Here is a 16796-nt window from a genome sequence, read left to right on the forward strand (position 1 = left end):
ATCAGCCCAGTTGAGCTCTCAACTCTTTTAGTTTTTCTACCGAGTCTTTATCATCTTCTTGAAGTAAAGTACTTATGCAAGCCAAAGATTTTCTGATCAGATCTCTTCTCCGACTGAATTCCATCTTAGCTTGAAGTTCCCTGGAAATCTCGAAGGCTTTGGAGATAACCTCCTCTGGAATCAAAGCCATCCTGGCCACATTAAGCCCATAAGAATTCTCGCAAACACCTTCCACTAGCTTATAGAGAAAAACTAACACAGGATCCTGCAAATCTCCCTCTTTTTTTTCCACCATGTATCCCATATGGAAGTTCTTTACTATAGTACCATATTTTTGCTCGATAACATGCAACGTCGGAAAATGTGTAATAAACAGTACGAATGGACTTTTTGACGGCTCTGAAATGAGATAGTCCAGGATGGAATAAGCTATGGAATATCCATCTACCGTAGAAGTGCCTCTACCTATTTCGTCCAATAAGACCAGGGACTTGGGTGTACAGTTATTGATAATTGTTGAGCATTCACTAAGTTCGACTTGAAACGTAGATTGGCCGCCTATTATATCGTCGTGTGCACCCATTCTGATATATATTGAGTCAAAGACGCCAAGTTTAGCATTAGTGGCAGGAACAGAACATCCGATTTGCGCCATTATAACTATTAATGCAATTTGTCTGATAAATGAGCTTTTTCCTCCCATATTGGGACCCGTAATAATGCTCACTCTATTCTCTTTCTGGGACATGCTAAAATCGTTATCAATATATCCAGTTTTCGTAAGGCTTTCAATGACTGGATTTCTTGAGCCTTCCAACTGGATCATAGGAGAGTCAACTAGTTCTGGTTGGCAATTATTTACTCCATTGAAAGATGAAGCTGTTAAAGAGATTAAGCAGTCTAAAGTTGCCAAAGCGGAAACAACTCTGCTGAGATAAGGTCTCTGGCTTTTGATTGAATGCAAAAAAGATGAAAAACACGATTCGTTCGCAATGACGACTAGGTCTTCAAGGTATTGTAACTGTTTGTAAAGTTTGGTTGTTTCTGGAGTTCGGAATCTGGATACCGTTTTTGTTCCATTGATCTTTATCCAGTTTTTGGGTAAACTTTTGACAGTGGAGTTTCGAACTTCTATCAAATATGGTTCTTTGTTGTTGCTAATGTATTCCATGGAGGGGCGTTTTAAGATTTGACGTATGTTGATCAACTCTTTTTCTAGAAGGGTTTCCAACTCTTGGACTTTTCTCTTTTCAACAGCAATCTTGTCATAATCAAAAAAATCTGAAGAGAAATAATTGGTTACATGTGTTTTTTCGTCCGACTCATCCATAGCAGCAGCACTGTTAATCATCCCCAGGTAGGCGGTAAAACTTTTCAACTCAGAAGTTGCCAATTGATGCAGTGTGAGGAATTCTTCCCGCAACAATGAGGATTCCAGCTGAAGCTGATCAATTTCAGCTTTGGAGTAGTTTTGCATGAAAGCTAAAATTTCGTTGAATTTTTTGAGCACCAAATACATTTCTTTACGAGTTGTCTTACCAAAGTAGACTCTACTTAGACTTCTCTCCAGATCATTTGTATTGGACAGAAAAAAACAGAGTTTTTCCACCAAAATGGATTTGAAATGAAGGCTGAGATCTCTAATGGCTGCAGAGCGATTCAGAATCTGTTCCCGATCAATAAGCGGTTTAGTGATCCATTTTCGAAGCAATCTGTAACCAAATTTCGTTCTCGTATGGTCTAGTAGCCATAACAGGGATCCAACCTCCTCTCCATTGGTATTGTTGTTCAAAATCTCAATGCTTTTCAAAGTATTAGAGTCTAGTATCATATACTTGTTGGAGTCACTAAATCGATGATAGTTTCTTTTTAGTAAAAATACGGAGGAAAGACCAAATTCAGTGAGATATTCAACCAAACCGTATGTGCACATTTGCAGATGAGACGGTAGTTCAGTGATGAACTCCAATAATAATGCAGAATCTACAGGATTCGACGAGGCAGAAACAAATTCTGTTAGTTTATCCAAGTATTGAGCATCTAGCTGGTAGGGGATTCTACGAATCGTCATTGAATTTCGCCCAATGCTTTTCTCCATAATAAAGGAACTAATGCACTGCTCTGTTTCCTTTGATAGCTCGCCAATCGTCACGTATTCTGCAGGATCTAAGTATTGTAACCGTGTTCTCAAATTAGTTCTTATCTGAGTATCTTCAAAAGAATCATATACTATCTCGCTATTAATTAAGTTTACAGCCATCACCGAGAGTCTATTCTTCTTCTCACATATGGAAAAAATGAAGCTTCCAGCCTTATTTGACTCCAAATCTTGTTCATTTGTATCGTCAATATAGGTCGCAGACGTATAGACATTGGTCAATTTCCGCTCAAAGAGTGTGCTCTTGTTTGCAGAATTGCTCTTTATTGCAGCAGTCTCCATTTGTTTCACCACTCCAACTTTCAGTCCTTTGTTCAAGAGTCTCTTTAGATGGATATGAAGGCGCGTATCAGGAACAGAGCAGTAGGCATATCTGTCGTAATCTGTCTCCTCTGAATTGTTGGGGTCCAAAGATACTTTTCCTGGAATAAACATAATGTCAAGAATACCCGATGCCACTTTTGCATCTTCGCCGAAGAATTTGTACTTGTAGCCGACTTGGATGGCCAATATTTTATCTTTATGATTAGCCTTTAATGAAATGAATTGTTGTTCTAGAGGAGTCAAGTTTGAGGAAGTTGAAGATTTAGCACGTTTCTTTGGCTTTTCAATCTTTTTTGCTGATTCTGGAGTAACTGATCTTGCATCAAAGTTAACAGGTACTGTTCGATCTGAAACTTCATACTTAAAAGAAGACAGAGACGTGGTCGATGGGCTAGTATTCGATTGCTGATTAGACGTTTCTTTTGGTTCTTCGATATCCACTGAAATAATCTCAGCCTTTTGCCTTTTACTGCCTTCTTCAAGTTGTCCTATTGGTTTTCTCTTGAAGAAATTACTGATAGTTGGTTGGGCCATAGAGATTAGCCAGACCACTAGTAATCATAGTAATATCTGATTTCTCGCGAAGTTAGTTCATGTTGAAGATGATTATCTAAGCATAGAAGTGAAAGACTTCGGTACGGAGACAAGATCCTTCAGCAAGTCAAGCCGGTTAAATTGTCTCTTTCTTGTTTGGAACAAAAACAAGAACGACTCTCGTTTCGTCACAGGTGATCGTTTCTTGTGTTTTTTGTTCTAAGCCATTTAAGATATGGCTACCTGACTTTTTTTTTTCGCTATCAGCCTGAGCCTCCTTCTATACTTTCACTACTTTACTCCCCACAAAAAGATATGTCGTACAACGGTATAGGCTTGCAAAGCGCTAAAGGGTCTAGCACTAGCGGGTATGTGCAAAGAAGCATTGCAGATCGCTCCGGAAAACGTGGTGGTGAATTTTTGAGAAGAAAACAACAACAGGAAAACTACAAGAGAGCTTATGAGATTACAGAAAGGAAAACGAGATTCACAGCAGACAAGGCGATTCTTGCCCACGATAAGAAGCGTCAAGTCGAAGTCAAGTGCATGGATTTGAGAGAGCAACTAGAGGACAATGACGAAGATCTGAGCGACTCTGAGATTGATAAGAGAGTTGACGCACTGAGATCATCATTATTGCAAGAAGTTGATAAGACTTCTGTTGAAGCGGACATACGTAATATCAGTAAAGCTGATCACAGTAAGCAGGTTAGAAATGAAAGGTTTAGAGAAGCTGTTTCTAATAACTCAAGGCAAGATCAGCCATTAGGACCAAGGCGGAGAAGCGCCTCTCCTGATGAGGCCAAACAATTCTTGCAAAACTTGAAAATAAACAGATCAATGTACTAGAATTCTCAGATTGAAAGCAAACATTTTCTAATTATGATGACGAAACTGGTAAAAAGAGAAGTGATCTATTTTCACACTAGTATCATTAACAGATGAATTAAGACAATCCCTCCCAGCCTCATCGGGATTCTATTGGCGTCGTCAATGTATGAACTGATCGACGGTAGAACAGAAGATTCTCCAGATGTTTGTGTCAATGGCTCACAAATTCCACCAATGAATGTCTCACTGGGTGAGCATTCCGTAGGTACAGGTGTGTCACTCTTTAAAGTTTTGGTTATGACTAAGGAGGAAGTTATTGTCAAAGAATGGTCATGACTTTTTGACGTTCCTTCTTCCTGTACTGGCTGTTCTGGGGTTGGGGTTGGGGTTGGCTCTTTTGATGTTGGAGTTGGCTCTTTCGATGTTGAAGTGGATTCCTCTGGCGTTGCAGATGACTTCTCTGGTGTGGGAGATGACTTCTCTGGCGTTGGAGTCGGCCTTTCCGTTGCCGGAGTTGATACCTCTGGTTTTGAGGTTGACTTTTCTAGCGTTGGAGTTGGCTCCTCGGGCTTTGGCTTTTCCGGTGTTGGAGTTGACACTCCCGGTGTTAGAGTTGATTCTTCTGGAGATGGAGTTGGCTCTTTGGGTTTTGGCTCTTCCGGTGTTGGAGTTGGCACTTCTGGCGTTGGAGTTGATTCCCCTGGTCTAGAAGTTTCCGGAACTGGTTGTTCAGGTTCTGTGGAACTGGGAACAATGTCAGAACTATCAGAAAAGCTGGAAGTATAATCAGCTACCGAAGTCTCTTGTGGAGGTGTACTACAGAACGTACTAACAATTGTGTATGTTGTGCAACGTTTTTTATCACAAGTGGTAATAGTTGAGGTGGTTGTTATTGTGATATTATCAGTGTGATATTCCTTTATGGTACTGATGCTCGTGGTAGTTTCTGGAGCAGGCGAACTCGTACTTGAAGTGTAATCAGCAAAAGAGCTGGTTTTAACACTAGAGCTTTCAGAAGTACTTCCACTGGAACTGCTTTCACTGGAAGTTGTCTCATGAGTCGAACTACTTTCACTAGAACTGCTGTCGCTTGAAGTTGTCTCAATAATGGAACTTGTCTCACTGGAATAACTTTCGCTTGAAGTCTCAATACTGGAACTGCTCTCATAGGAAGTTGTCTCAATACTAGAACTAGTTTCAATGGAGCTGCTTTTACTGGATGTTGTCTTACTAGTGGAACTACTTTCACTCGAGCTGCTGTCGCTTGAAGTTGTCTTACTAGTGGAACTACTTTCACTGGAGCTGCTGTCGCTTGAAGTTGTCTTACTAATGGAACTACTTTCACTCGAGCTGCTGTCGCTTGAAGTTGTCTTATGAGTGGAACTACTTTCACTAGAACTGCTGTCGGTTGAAGTGGTCTTATGACTGGAACTAGTTTTACTGGAAGTTTTCTTACGAGTGGAACTACTTTCGCTGGAACTGCTGTCACTTGAAGTTGTTTCAATACTGGAGCTAGTCTTAGTTTTACTGGAATAGCTTTTGCTTGAAGTTGTCTTGATTTTAGAACTACTTTCAGTTGTTGTACTTGTAGTCGGTTCAGGAGTCTCGGTGGACGAAATAGTACTTGAATCTTTGCTAGATGGAAGATCCGATGTGGAAGACTCTTCACAAGATGTCTCTGTCGTCGGAACTTCACTTGTGGTACTTTCTTCAGAAGATGTTTCTGAAGTTGGCGGTTCTTCACTTGAAGTTTCCACTGGCGGTGTCTCAGAACTTGTTGGTGTCTGCGAACTTGTTGTATCGGGCGATGGAGTCTCTGTGGTTACATCTGCGAAGGATGATGTTGGAGTAATAGTATCCTCAGAACTAGTTATTTTCGTGGATGTCTCTTCTGTTGATGATGAAGTGACTCCTGATGTACTAGTAACCTTCGTGCATCCTGTTGGACCACATGTGGTAATAACGACTACTTCTGTACTGACTATCTCTTCCTCTGTGGTTGTTTCCTCTTCAATTGGCGTGATACTGTCAGGGCAATACGAGGTGTAAACAGTCGTTGTTTTTCCAAGGGTGACAGTTATGGGAATAGCTAACACTGTCTGAGGAGTAAGGTAACATGAACCGCCGTCACAAGTCTCCAATTCTTTCACAACAGTCTTGTAACTGTTAGCAGCGCTGAAAAGTCCAACAATAGTTGATAGAAGCAGGATGTTAAACTGCATTTTGAAATAAGCGATAGTAAAGGGTCGGAGGTCGTTGTTGACTGGAGTTGTAAACCCAAGCTTCCATGACTACTTAAATATACTACATGAGAGAAACCTGAATGTTTCAAGAGTTCAGATCTTTAAGTGATGAACCAGCAGAGAGATGCGTCAATCACTCAACAGCACAAGCTATGAAACCTACAGATGGTTTGAAATGACAATAGTGCGGCGCGCCAGTCGCTATGGCGAGGTCCTATTGTTTGACGAATGTTAGACATAGATCGATAGCCCTAAAACCTAAAGCTGTTACAGAAACAGGTACATCTGATGATGTTCCGGCCAGAACATTGGTAACATCATTCGAAACATACAGGAAAGTATGGGATGAGGAGTTATTACTGTAATGCAAAGAGGCTTCGATGTTTCACGATGACAGAAGCTTATTTTCTACTATGAGACAATGTAACCTGTCATAAAGTTTACACATCTAGAATTATTTTGGAAAGTTCTCCACGGTTTCATATTGAAACTCTCGAGAACCGTTAGACAAAATTAGCACTATCTAATCAAGGTCTAAAAATATCTGGAAGAAACAAGCTTTTTTTGACCACGAAGAAAGTACTATTGATAGATAGACTGAAATGGTTTCTTTTCTCTCAATCTTTGTTCTTACGGCTTTTTCCCATGGGAAGGTTGTTTGTTTGGGTATTTTTGGGTATTATCTACCTTGTTCATTACTCAATTCCTGGTGAACGGTCCATGCATCGCTTATTCATCAGCAAAAAAGCGCGCGTTAACAACCATATCCATTATAGTTTCCGTCCGACAAACAAGTTCTTAGACGGAGATATAAGGAAGTAGAACTTGAAGATGGCAAAGAAGAAGGAATATTCAACAGTGGATGATCAACTGAATGTAAGCATAATTCAAATGTTATTTTTTAGCTGGCAGCTTCTAACTTTTTAAAGGTCTACCCTACTCCCAGAGAAGCTCTCCATCCAGACGAACAGCTCCTACAACAACAAACAGACCACAGATCACATTCGAATCAAATGCCCCAAAAACCTATATTCAGCGGCAACGGGGAACGTATATATCCAACTCCGCAGGAAGCAATTATGCGACAGAACCGACCGTCTCCCATAGCGGTCCCCTCCAACAACGGACCGGGAACGTCATCACCCCAATTTCCACCACAAAAAGTTGATTATCGCCCTTACGCTTCCAGCAGTCATCAGCAACAATTCTCTCCAGTCCCACCCCAAGTACAGAGCCAGAGGCATGGATCAAATTCAACCGTGAATAGCTATTCATCTTCACCGAGGAACACAATTCTGGAAAGAAATGCGCAACAACTAGAGTTCCAAAGAAATGCAATCAGGAATGAAATCTCAGATCCCCCTCCAATGGTGGATAAATATTCGCATCAATTAAGATCAGCGTCGTATCCAGAAGTTCACACACCCACAGCAGTTGAATCTCCAACGTACCACCAGCCAAGAGCGTTTCAGAGAAAACCTCCACCAATAATCCCTAACAACACTCAGAAAAGACCACAATCCAAAGAAGAAAGAAAAGCGATCATGATGAATAGATTCAAGGAGGCCGATTATAGAAGAAAGGGCTTCCTAACAGAATCTGAGCTAGCTGGAGTCCTCAGAAATAGTGACCAAACTACCTTCCGGCCTTCAACAGTGAGCCTAATGATTAATTTATTTGACGAAAATGATACCAAGACCATTGATGTCACAGGATTTGGTCGTTTATTGGAATATATTGACTATTGGGAGGAGGTTTTTTTTATTTATGATAGAGATCATTCTTATTCTATTTCCTTCAACGAATTCAAGGCATTGATCAAAGACACAGGATACAGTCTTCCAAGTTCAACAGTGGAATTCATTTTTCGAAAACACTCCAGCAACTCTGGATCTGATATGAGGTTCGACAGTTTCATAGAAAGCATGGTATGGTTACTAAGAATCACGGACAGTTTCAAAAAATTCGAGTCAAAAGGGACAGGAGTGGCTGTCTTTCCGTTCCATAACTTTATAGAGGAAATATTTAGTCTTAAATGAGTAATTAACGAGACGTCAATATCCTCATCACAGAGAGATTGTAAACTAACAGTAGTAGTCAAAAAATGACAAAAAAATAAGGTGTAAACAAGCCACCCACGCTGGGAGTCGAACCCAGAATCTTTTGATTAGAAGTCAAACGCGTTAACCATTACGCTACGCAGGCATGTTTCACATCAGAAAATTTTCTCTTCTCACTATATATGTTTCATTCAACTTTCTTCCTTTTCTGGAGTTTGTCGTAAAGAGACACTATGTTAATTAGGGATCGTTCAATGCGTGGGAGTCGTGAATAATGTTAAGGTAAAAGTATCTGCATAAGAGACCTGCTACTAATTTGCAAAAATTATTACCTTATCGAGTATATTCAAACACTTTGACTAGTAATCTCGATTGAAAATGATAAGCACAACGTACACACTACAGAGAGCTAAATATTGTCAAGAATGATAGCAAGCTGGCGGAATTGTTGATCATTTTATGGCATCCGAGGAGAAAACCTCCAAAGTATCAGATTGGACTCTGTGTCACACGATCTAGATTAGACTACTAGTAGGGAAATAACAGTGGGATTGCTCTGCAAGCGCTACTCAGTCTCAAATTCGTAAACTTTCAACTTTTGGTATGAACGGAAGATCACCCACAAACATCTCAGTGGTTGGTTGATTGTGAAGATGGGCTCTTCATCTAGTTCTGACAATGAGCCATCCTCCGTTTCAATGAAACCAAGTTTCAGTAAAATTATCAATTTTCATTGTTTATCACTGCAAGTCACCAAGTTCAAACGTTATATCATCACCACTGAATCTCGTATCTTGTTCATAAATGCTTTCCTGATAAAAGTCCAATAGAAATCCTATTATCCTGCACCGACCAGCAGTTTCTATTACATAAGCACCATTGTTCACCCACTGAGTCTCGACTTTTCGAATCGTTCCTGTCTGCCTACCGAACTAACTCACAAGTTCATAGAATAATAGACCTGGCACTCAATTCTACACTTGAATGGAAATTGAACCAGACTCTCTAACTATAACACATAACTTCTTCTAGTGATACCTTTGCTTCCTGCTCATAGTCCCAGTTTTTAGAATCTTTGTGTCTGAACCCTTTCACAAAGGTCATATCATAATGGATCAATCTGGAAATGCGTTGTTACTACGCTTTATAAACTCACAACATTTCAATTTGTACTATTGCATTTCCTATCTACAAAGGTATTCCGACAATATAGGAGTCCACCATTATCTGTGCGAAAAGGTAAAGACTTATCCAATTGAAGAGTTAAAGTTCTTCATACCCCAATTCTTACAACTGATCATCACAGTCGAAACCGATTCGATGGCTTTGGAGGAGATGATTAAAGATCTATGCACTAGAGATGTCCATTTCAGTTTGATAACGTTTTGGCACTTGCAATCGTCACTGCAAGAACTCAGCACCCAACCAAACTCTACCGGATTTCAAGTTTGCAAACGAATACTGAATGATGTTCAATTCCAGCTTTTCAGTTTGAGTCCTCCAAATGCTACTGTATCTTCCAGGGTTGGCTCTTCTGGTATTGTCTACAAGAATAGTCAGCACGCAATGAAACAGTTTCGAGAGAACGTGTCACCATCTGCAGTGCTGATATCATCAGTTCTAAGTAGCGCTGCTTTTCCTCAGTTAGGTAAGAGTGCTGAGCATCTGGTTAGAACGCAGGGAAAACTATCACGCTCTTTCGTGTTTCAAATTGCAAAAGGACTTCAACAGCAAATGAACGAAAATCTTACTATGAAGAACACAAGGCTTAATGCAGAACTATCTTCTCATACCGTTGTAAATGCAGCTGAACTGGATGCTAGTCAAGCCGAGAAACCATATCGCCGTGCAAAATCATTGTCTCTTACATCTCTTCAAGGGAAGCGTCAAGGCCAGCAAGACCAGCACCCTAAACATAACGAGCATTCAGAAAACCTTGATTTTTCCATAATCGACAAATATGCCGAAACAAATTTACCTCACCTGAACAGAGCTATATCAAATCCAAACATGAAACGTTTCAAAAATAAAAGGTTGTCCCAAGCTTTGGATGTCAAACAATCTGTAATGAGTGACCTCTATCCAATGTCCCCCGAAAAGGGCTACGATAACTTGACTTTAAAAAATTTACAGAGGCTCAGGTCTGAGAGCCAATTAAACAACGACTCGATCACAGCTTCAATGCCGGAACTACATCCTACACACACTAATTCTACGGCTGTGAGCGAAGTGGAAAGTCTATATGACTCTGGTAACGAACGTTCTCCTACTATCAGCCTCAACGGAAGCTACAAAAGACAGCCCATAAAGTTGAGTGTTCCCCAAAAGATCAAAGTTTTGAAGAACAATTACTTCAAGTGTGAGACTCAGTTTGTTATTGCTTTACAGAACATTAGCATTAAGTTATCAAACGTTCCAAAGGAAACTAGGCTAGCTTGCCTAAGAGCTGAGCTTACTTTAATGAATAAAGATTTACCCTGCGAAATTGATGTCCCTCTACTTCTTCCCAACGCTAAATCAGGAAAATTACACAAAATTGTCAACATTCCTGCCAACGAAGCAGCAGTTTTAAACTCAGCAGAAAGAGTACCCTATCTATTACTGATTGAATACGTTAGTAATGAAGTTGACTTTTCACCAGAAAGCAAAGAGAATAAACAGCTGTTAGAGAGGCTGAATGACAATAGCTCCGATGTGAATGGTGACTCAAAGAGATATGTCTTTGATTTGGCTGGAATCATGAGAGCTTCCGATTCAAGAAGGACCAATGATTATGGCAAGAGCATGTCAACATTACAAAATGGCGAGATGCCATTGGAGGCCGACTTAGCAGATCTTTCAATTGTCAACTTATCAAACAGGAAAGAATCTGAGTTCCTGAAAAGAGAACAGTTCGTTCAAGCAGCGAGCGAAGTACCTATATTGGAAGGTGATTCTCCCCTTAGACAAGATGTACTGAACTTTCAATCGCATTATGAGACAGATTCATTAACAGACAAAAGTGACTTTGCCACTCAAATGAGAATTGCAGCCGTCATGCTTTCCCAATTGGATTCGTCCACTAGTCATTTGCCCATGGATCAAGCTGGAGCAATCAAAGCCCGAATAGTTAGTTCAATGCAATCTTTACAACATGAATTTGGTGTAAAAGATCTTCAGGATATTAACACAGAAGCAGGAGAGCGGAAATTTTCCAACGACTTAAAGGTTGCAGGTGTAAAGTCTAATTTGAAGAACAAGAATGATTACTACCTCGGAGAGGATTGGAATAGTAAGAAAGAGAGAATCCGTAAGCAGAGCCCTTATGGACATTTGGAGCATTGGAATTTATGCTCTGTTATTGCTAAAACTGGAGACGATCTAACCCAGGAAGCGTTTGCATGTCAATTGATTCAATCTATGGCTACTGTATGGCATAACCATGGAGTTAACATATGGGTAAAGAGAATGCGAATTTTAGTTACCAGCAACTCGACAGGATTAGTCGAAACAATTACTGATGCAGTCTCCATCCATTCGATTAAGAAATCCCTCACAGAATATTTGATTGAGAATAATGAGGATCACAGGGGAGCAATTGCAACGTTGCTGGATCATTTCAGGATGACCTTTGGTGATCCTAACTCTGCCAGATATAGAAAAGCTCAAAACAACTTCGCTATATCGTTAGCAGCCTACTCAGTAATTTGCTATATTCTTCAAATCAAAGACCGACACAACGGTAATATTATGCTGGATAACGAAGGACACATCATTCACATTGATTTTGGCTTCTTGCTATCGAACTCCCCAGGGTCAGTAGGCTTCGAAGCCGCCCCATTTAAACTGACTCTGGAGTATGTGGATGTTCTAGGGGGCCTAGATGGCGAATATTTCCAAGTTTTCAAACAATCAACTAAGGAGGCTTTCAAGTCACTGCGAAGAAACGCGGAGTCTTTGATTACTATGGTAGAATTGATGCAACGAGATTCAACTTTGCCATGTTTCAAGGCTGGTGAGAACACAAGTGTTCAACTAAGACAACGACTTCAACTACACCTTTCTGAGGAAGATTCCGATTATTTTGTAGAAAATTTCCTTATTGGAAAGAGTATTGGAAGTATCTATACGAAACTATACGATCAGTTCCAACTTCTTACCCAAGGTATCTATAGCTGAATATTACATAGTAAAACCTGCCAGAGAGACTAAGGCCCTGAACATCCCAACTGTTTTCGCGGGTTTTTTTTAGTAACTTTCTACTACCAGTTTTCCTGCCTTTAGAAATCACCTTTCATCTGCATCATTCTCTGATCCTAGTTTGTTCTCCTCTTTCCACTTTTTTCTTAAGATTTTTCATGGGCCTTTGGTTCTGATAATTTTGGGAACGACTATAATAAAACTTGGAAACGAAATTGAGCTTACCGGTTTCCTCCAACTGTTGAACCCCAATGTCAAACGGCTATGATGCACGGTCGATAAGCAACAGTCCCAGTCAAATAGAAGAAAGTTCAGATATCGGTAGCAATCTGTTACGGCAACGACGGCTGATGAAACAGGCCTACGAAAAGTTTCAGTTCAAAAGCCGAAAATTGGGTTATCTCCATAATGTCTATTCCCGTGTACTGCTATTGTTGGGGATCCTTCAAGTGATTGGAATCATTTTCTTTACTAAAGGCTTCCTTCTTTCAAGGACGGTTTTGCCCAACATTGCAAGTTGTGAAAATGGCGACTGTTTCAAGGCTTCTAGTTTCAATAGAACTGTGCTGTTAGTTATTGACGCCTTAAGATTCGATTTTGTTATACCAGTGGAAGAGTCCTCAATGATGTATCATAACAAATTGACAACTCTATATGATTTGTCCATAAATGAACCAGAGAACTCATTACTTTTGAAGTTCATTGCAGATCCCCCGACAACTACTTTACAGCGACTTAAGGGACTCACTACTGGATCCTTACCTACTTTTGTTGATGCTGGCTCTAACTTTGACGGTGACACGATAGACGAAGACAACTGGGTGAGTCAGCTGAAATCTCACAATAGAAATGTAGCATTCGTTGGTGATGATACATGGACGGCTATGTTTAATCCTTTCATTTATCAGAACCTTTCTTACCCTTACGAGTCTTTAAACGTATGGGATTTGCACACGGTGGATAATGGAGTCATTGAGCATTTATTCCCTATAATCAACGAATATAACGACTGGGACTTTCTAATTGGCCATTTCTTGGGCGTTGATCATTGTGGTCATAGACATGGTCCTCATCATTTTGCGATGGCTGAAAAACTAATACAAATGGACCAAGTGATCAACCAGGTGATGGATAGCATAGATGATGAAACTCTTTTGATTATTATCGGTGACCACGGTATGGATGAAACAGGAAATCATGGAGGGGAATCTACAGATGAAGTCGAAAGCACTCTTTTTATGTACTCGAAGAAACCCTTTTTTGGAAGATTTCAGACCCCGAATGCTTATGATATTCAGGATAAGGGTTCTAACTATCGTTGGGTGAACCAAATAGACCTTGTGCCGTCTATATCAATGCTTACTGGTATTCCTATCCCTTTCAACAACCTAGGACAACCAATAGAGGAATGTTTTACTGGACCTAGTCACACACCATTGGATTTAGCTTCCGCTAACTATTACACAGCTAATCAGATTAACAATTATAGACAAAATTCTGAAACGTTGAAAGATGATAGCCAAGTGAATGACTTGTTTCAAGATATTCAATCGATGTGGAACTCAATTACACTAGATTCGAATACCTCAGCATTAAACGAAAAATGCGTCGAGTATCAAAAGATATCCTTGGAAAGATGTAAAGATCTTTGGGCAAGATTTGATATGCTCGGGATTGGCATCGGTATTGGAATCATAGCAGCATCATTGGTCATTACTGTGGTTTATTCGAAACTGGTACCTTCAGTTGTCATACCTCAGTTGAACGAGCAAATGTTTACCTCGAGCCTTGCTTTGATATTCGTCTATTTGGTTGTTATGGCATCCATTCACTTAATACTGAAGCCTGAAAACTTGTCTCTAACAATGGCCCTTGCGCTTGGTGTTGCGATCGGAATAATTAACGGCACCTTGGCTCCTATAATGGATAGGTATTCTCTGCAATGGCTAATTGGAAAATTGATAGAATTATTACATTGGGATTTTTGGACATACTTAGGATTACTGTTGATTACGTTGCATACTTTGATATTCACTTCCAATTCTTTCATCATTTGGGAAGATAAGATTTGCTCATTCTTCCTGCTTACTTTCGGTGTTTGTGCGTTATTCGCATCTTTCAGACTGAACACTGCACTGAAAAGACTTATAACCAGTTACCACGCTCTATCTTTCATCATATCAACACGCATGGTTTCTGTCATTACCTTATGCCGTGAGGAGCAACAACCAAAATGTAGTACAACGTTTGGAAAAAGTTTGTGGGCCATTTTCATGTTGTTCCTAGCCTCATATTTTGTGCCTGCAACAATCAAAGGCTTTTATAATATTTCATCTTCCTACCAAGGTGCAGCTCCATTGTGGATTGATAAGGGAATGAGGTATTCAATTTTTGTTATCGGAGTTTATTGGGCTTTGGATTACATAGAAAACAATGACTACTTGAACAAAGCATTGGATATCCCATTTCCAATACTTGCCTCTATCAAATTCACTATATCAAGACTGATATTTGGAATTACAATGGTAGCTGCCAACATTGGATGGCTAATGGGTCCTTTATGTGTCAAGATTAATGTCATGAATGAACAGAACAAGGAACAGGGTCCTAAAGAAGTTAAGATTTTGGGATACGGTAATGTTTATGGATCTTCATACTTTTTACTAATTGCCAACTTTACCTGTGCAATTCTACTTTTCAACAAACCGCTTGGAGCCTTATCCATATGCGTTCTGGTGCATCAAATCTTAACATTACTGGAGCTGGCTAATTTGCTGAGAATTAGAACAAACTTGATATCCATAGTTGTGTTGATACTGTTGTCATACTTGCACTTTTTCACAACTGGTCATCAAGCTACATTACAGGCCATCCATTGGGAGACTGGATTTATGATGACCGAGAAGATTACTTTCCCCTTTACTCACATTGGGATTATATTTAACACACTAGGCCCTTTTATTATAGTGTATTTGAGCGTACCGCTTTTGGTACTATGGAAGATCCCACCAACTAATAAACCGATTTCTCTAATTGGGAAAGTGGCGGAGAATTGTACTGCTTTATCAGCATACCAAACATGTTTAACATTGTCGACGTTGATTATGACAGCAAATTTCCGTCGCCATTTGATGGTTTGGAAAATTTTTGCTCCCAGGTTTATGCTCAATGGAATATTGGCCATCCTACTAAATGTTGTAGTGTTTGGGGTTGGATTTTACATTGCACTGGGTCGAATAGTTAGGAAGATTAACAACATCTTCGGGAAATAAATAAAACGTATAGCCTTATAGAGAAGAGAGGCCGTATACTATTACGACTTCAGTGTTATTATCTGTCGTCAAAAAACATCTGATCTCCTAAGAAATCGTTGCCAATCATCTCGTCATTGACAAATAGATTTTGGTTCATCAATTCACTCTCTGGAGGGTTACTAAACTCAGATCCATTTTCTAGAGGATCTGCTGGCATTTGGAACATTAAGCCTTGAGAGTTTGTATTGCCAGACGATCCATTAAATTGGGGAATAATAGCAGACTCCTGAGATTGCGGCGGCATGAAACTTGGTACTGGTGGTTGAAACATATCCTGTATATCTGTCTGTGATTGAGCTTCCTGCTGTTGCTTTTGTTGTTGCTCTTGCATTTGAAGCCTATATGCTTCTTGTTTCTTCTGATTAAGCATCTCCAATGCTTCTTTGGCCTCATCGGCCGTAACTGAAATACGTCCTGCGTTTAACTTGCTAGTACTCAGTTGTCTCACAATCTGGTCGTCATCTATCCTCTTGTTAAATTTGTCTTTTAATTCAGACTGAAGCAAACTCAACGAGTCTTTTTGTGATTGAAAGTCCTCGTTGCTGCTCAATCGTGTGTGTAATAAGGCTAGCTTATTGTAAGCTTTCTCCATGAAAATAAACTCGTCATCAATTAAGTTGTCTATGTTCTGAGCATTTTTTAACTCCTCTTCTTCGTCATGCAGTTGCTTTTGTAGAAGTTCAGACTTCAACCTGATCAAGTTGATATCACCCAACAGAACGTCATCTGCGTCGATTGAATTAGTGGCCAACCTAGACGTCAAGGCAACCTTTTCGTCTTCCTTTAAGTTTTTCAGTTCGAACTTCTTCCCACCAATTTTAGCACCAGGAAATGAAGCCGGCGGAATAATACTATCAATAGGAATATACTTGGTAATTAGATTATCCAAAAGCTCGTTGTTTGAGATAAACTTGCTGATAGCACTAGTGCGAAAAGAAAATATATCAGCTTCATCATGTGCTCCCACCGACTCATCGTGTTTGGTCGCCACTGGTTCTGTTTGAGGAGTACGGTTAGTATTGGACGAGGAAACCCCAACAGGTGGTTGGTTTCGGGTAGGAGGTCTTCCTCTCCTTCTTTTTACTGAAGGCATGGTGGTTAGAAGATATGTGTTTATACTGATAATGTGAGATGCACCCACTCATTCGCGAAT

At 40.0% G+C, this 16796-nt stretch overlaps 7 protein-coding genes across 7 annotated transcripts; 4 read left to right on the forward strand and 3 right to left on the reverse strand.

Annotated features, from left to right (window-relative positions):
• Position 1: 1 nt before the first annotated feature.
• PAS_chr1-4_0376 (Mismatch repair protein) lies at positions 2–3016 on the reverse strand (the record flags this gene model as incomplete). Its single annotated transcript, XM_002490457.1, has 1 exon — positions 2–3016. The coding sequence occupies one exon, from the start codon at positions 3014–3016 to the stop codon at positions 2–4; it is 3015 nt and encodes a 1004-aa protein (XP_002490502.1).
• Positions 3017–3331: 315 nt separating this feature from the next.
• PAS_chr1-4_0377 (Hypothetical protein) lies at positions 3332–3865 on the forward strand (the record flags this gene model as incomplete). Its single annotated transcript, XM_002490458.1, has 1 exon — positions 3332–3865. One exon carries the CDS (start codon positions 3332–3334, stop codon positions 3863–3865), a length of 534 nt encoding a protein of 177 aa, XP_002490503.1.
• A 71-nt stretch (positions 3866–3936) lies between these two features.
• On the reverse strand, positions 3937–6069 carry PAS_chr1-4_0378 (Hypothetical protein; the record flags this gene model as incomplete). The annotated part of the gene is made up of 1 exon (XM_002490459.1): positions 3937–6069. One exon carries the CDS (start codon positions 6067–6069, stop codon positions 3937–3939), a length of 2133 nt encoding a protein of 710 aa, XP_002490504.1.
• An 852-nt stretch (positions 6070–6921) lies between these two features.
• Positions 6922–8129, forward strand: PAS_chr1-4_0379 (Penta-EF-hand protein; the record flags this gene model as incomplete). Its single annotated transcript, XM_002490460.1, has 2 exons — positions 6922–6966; positions 7020–8129. The coding sequence occupies 2 exons, from the start codon at positions 6922–6924 to the stop codon at positions 8127–8129; spliced, it is 1155 nt and encodes a 384-aa protein (XP_002490505.1).
• Positions 8130–9260: 1131 nt separating this feature from the next.
• PAS_chr1-4_0380 (Phosphatidylinositol 4-kinase) lies at positions 9261–12308 on the forward strand (the record flags this gene model as incomplete). Its single annotated transcript, XM_002490461.1, has 1 exon — positions 9261–12308. One exon carries the CDS (start codon positions 9261–9263, stop codon positions 12306–12308), a length of 3048 nt encoding a protein of 1015 aa, XP_002490506.1.
• A 272-nt stretch (positions 12309–12580) lies between these two features.
• Positions 12581–15601, forward strand: PAS_chr1-4_0381 (ER membrane localized phosphoryltransferase that adds phosphoethanolamine; the record flags this gene model as incomplete). Its single annotated transcript, XM_002490462.1, has 1 exon — positions 12581–15601. One exon carries the CDS (start codon positions 12581–12583, stop codon positions 15599–15601), a length of 3021 nt encoding a protein of 1006 aa, XP_002490507.1.
• Positions 15602–15659: 58 nt separating this feature from the next.
• PAS_chr1-4_0382 (Hypothetical protein) lies at positions 15660–16736 on the reverse strand (the record flags this gene model as incomplete). The annotated part of the gene is made up of 1 exon (XM_002490463.1): positions 15660–16736. One exon carries the CDS (start codon positions 16734–16736, stop codon positions 15660–15662), a length of 1077 nt encoding a protein of 358 aa, XP_002490508.1.
• Positions 16737–16796: the final 60 nt, after the last annotated feature.

The sequence above is a fragment of the Komagataella phaffii genome, chromosome 1 (genome assembly GCF_000027005.1).
Source record: "Komagataella phaffii GS115 chromosome 1, complete sequence".
In the NCBI taxonomy this organism is placed as follows: domain Eukaryota; kingdom Fungi; phylum Ascomycota; class Pichiomycetes; order Pichiales; family Pichiaceae; genus Komagataella; species Komagataella phaffii.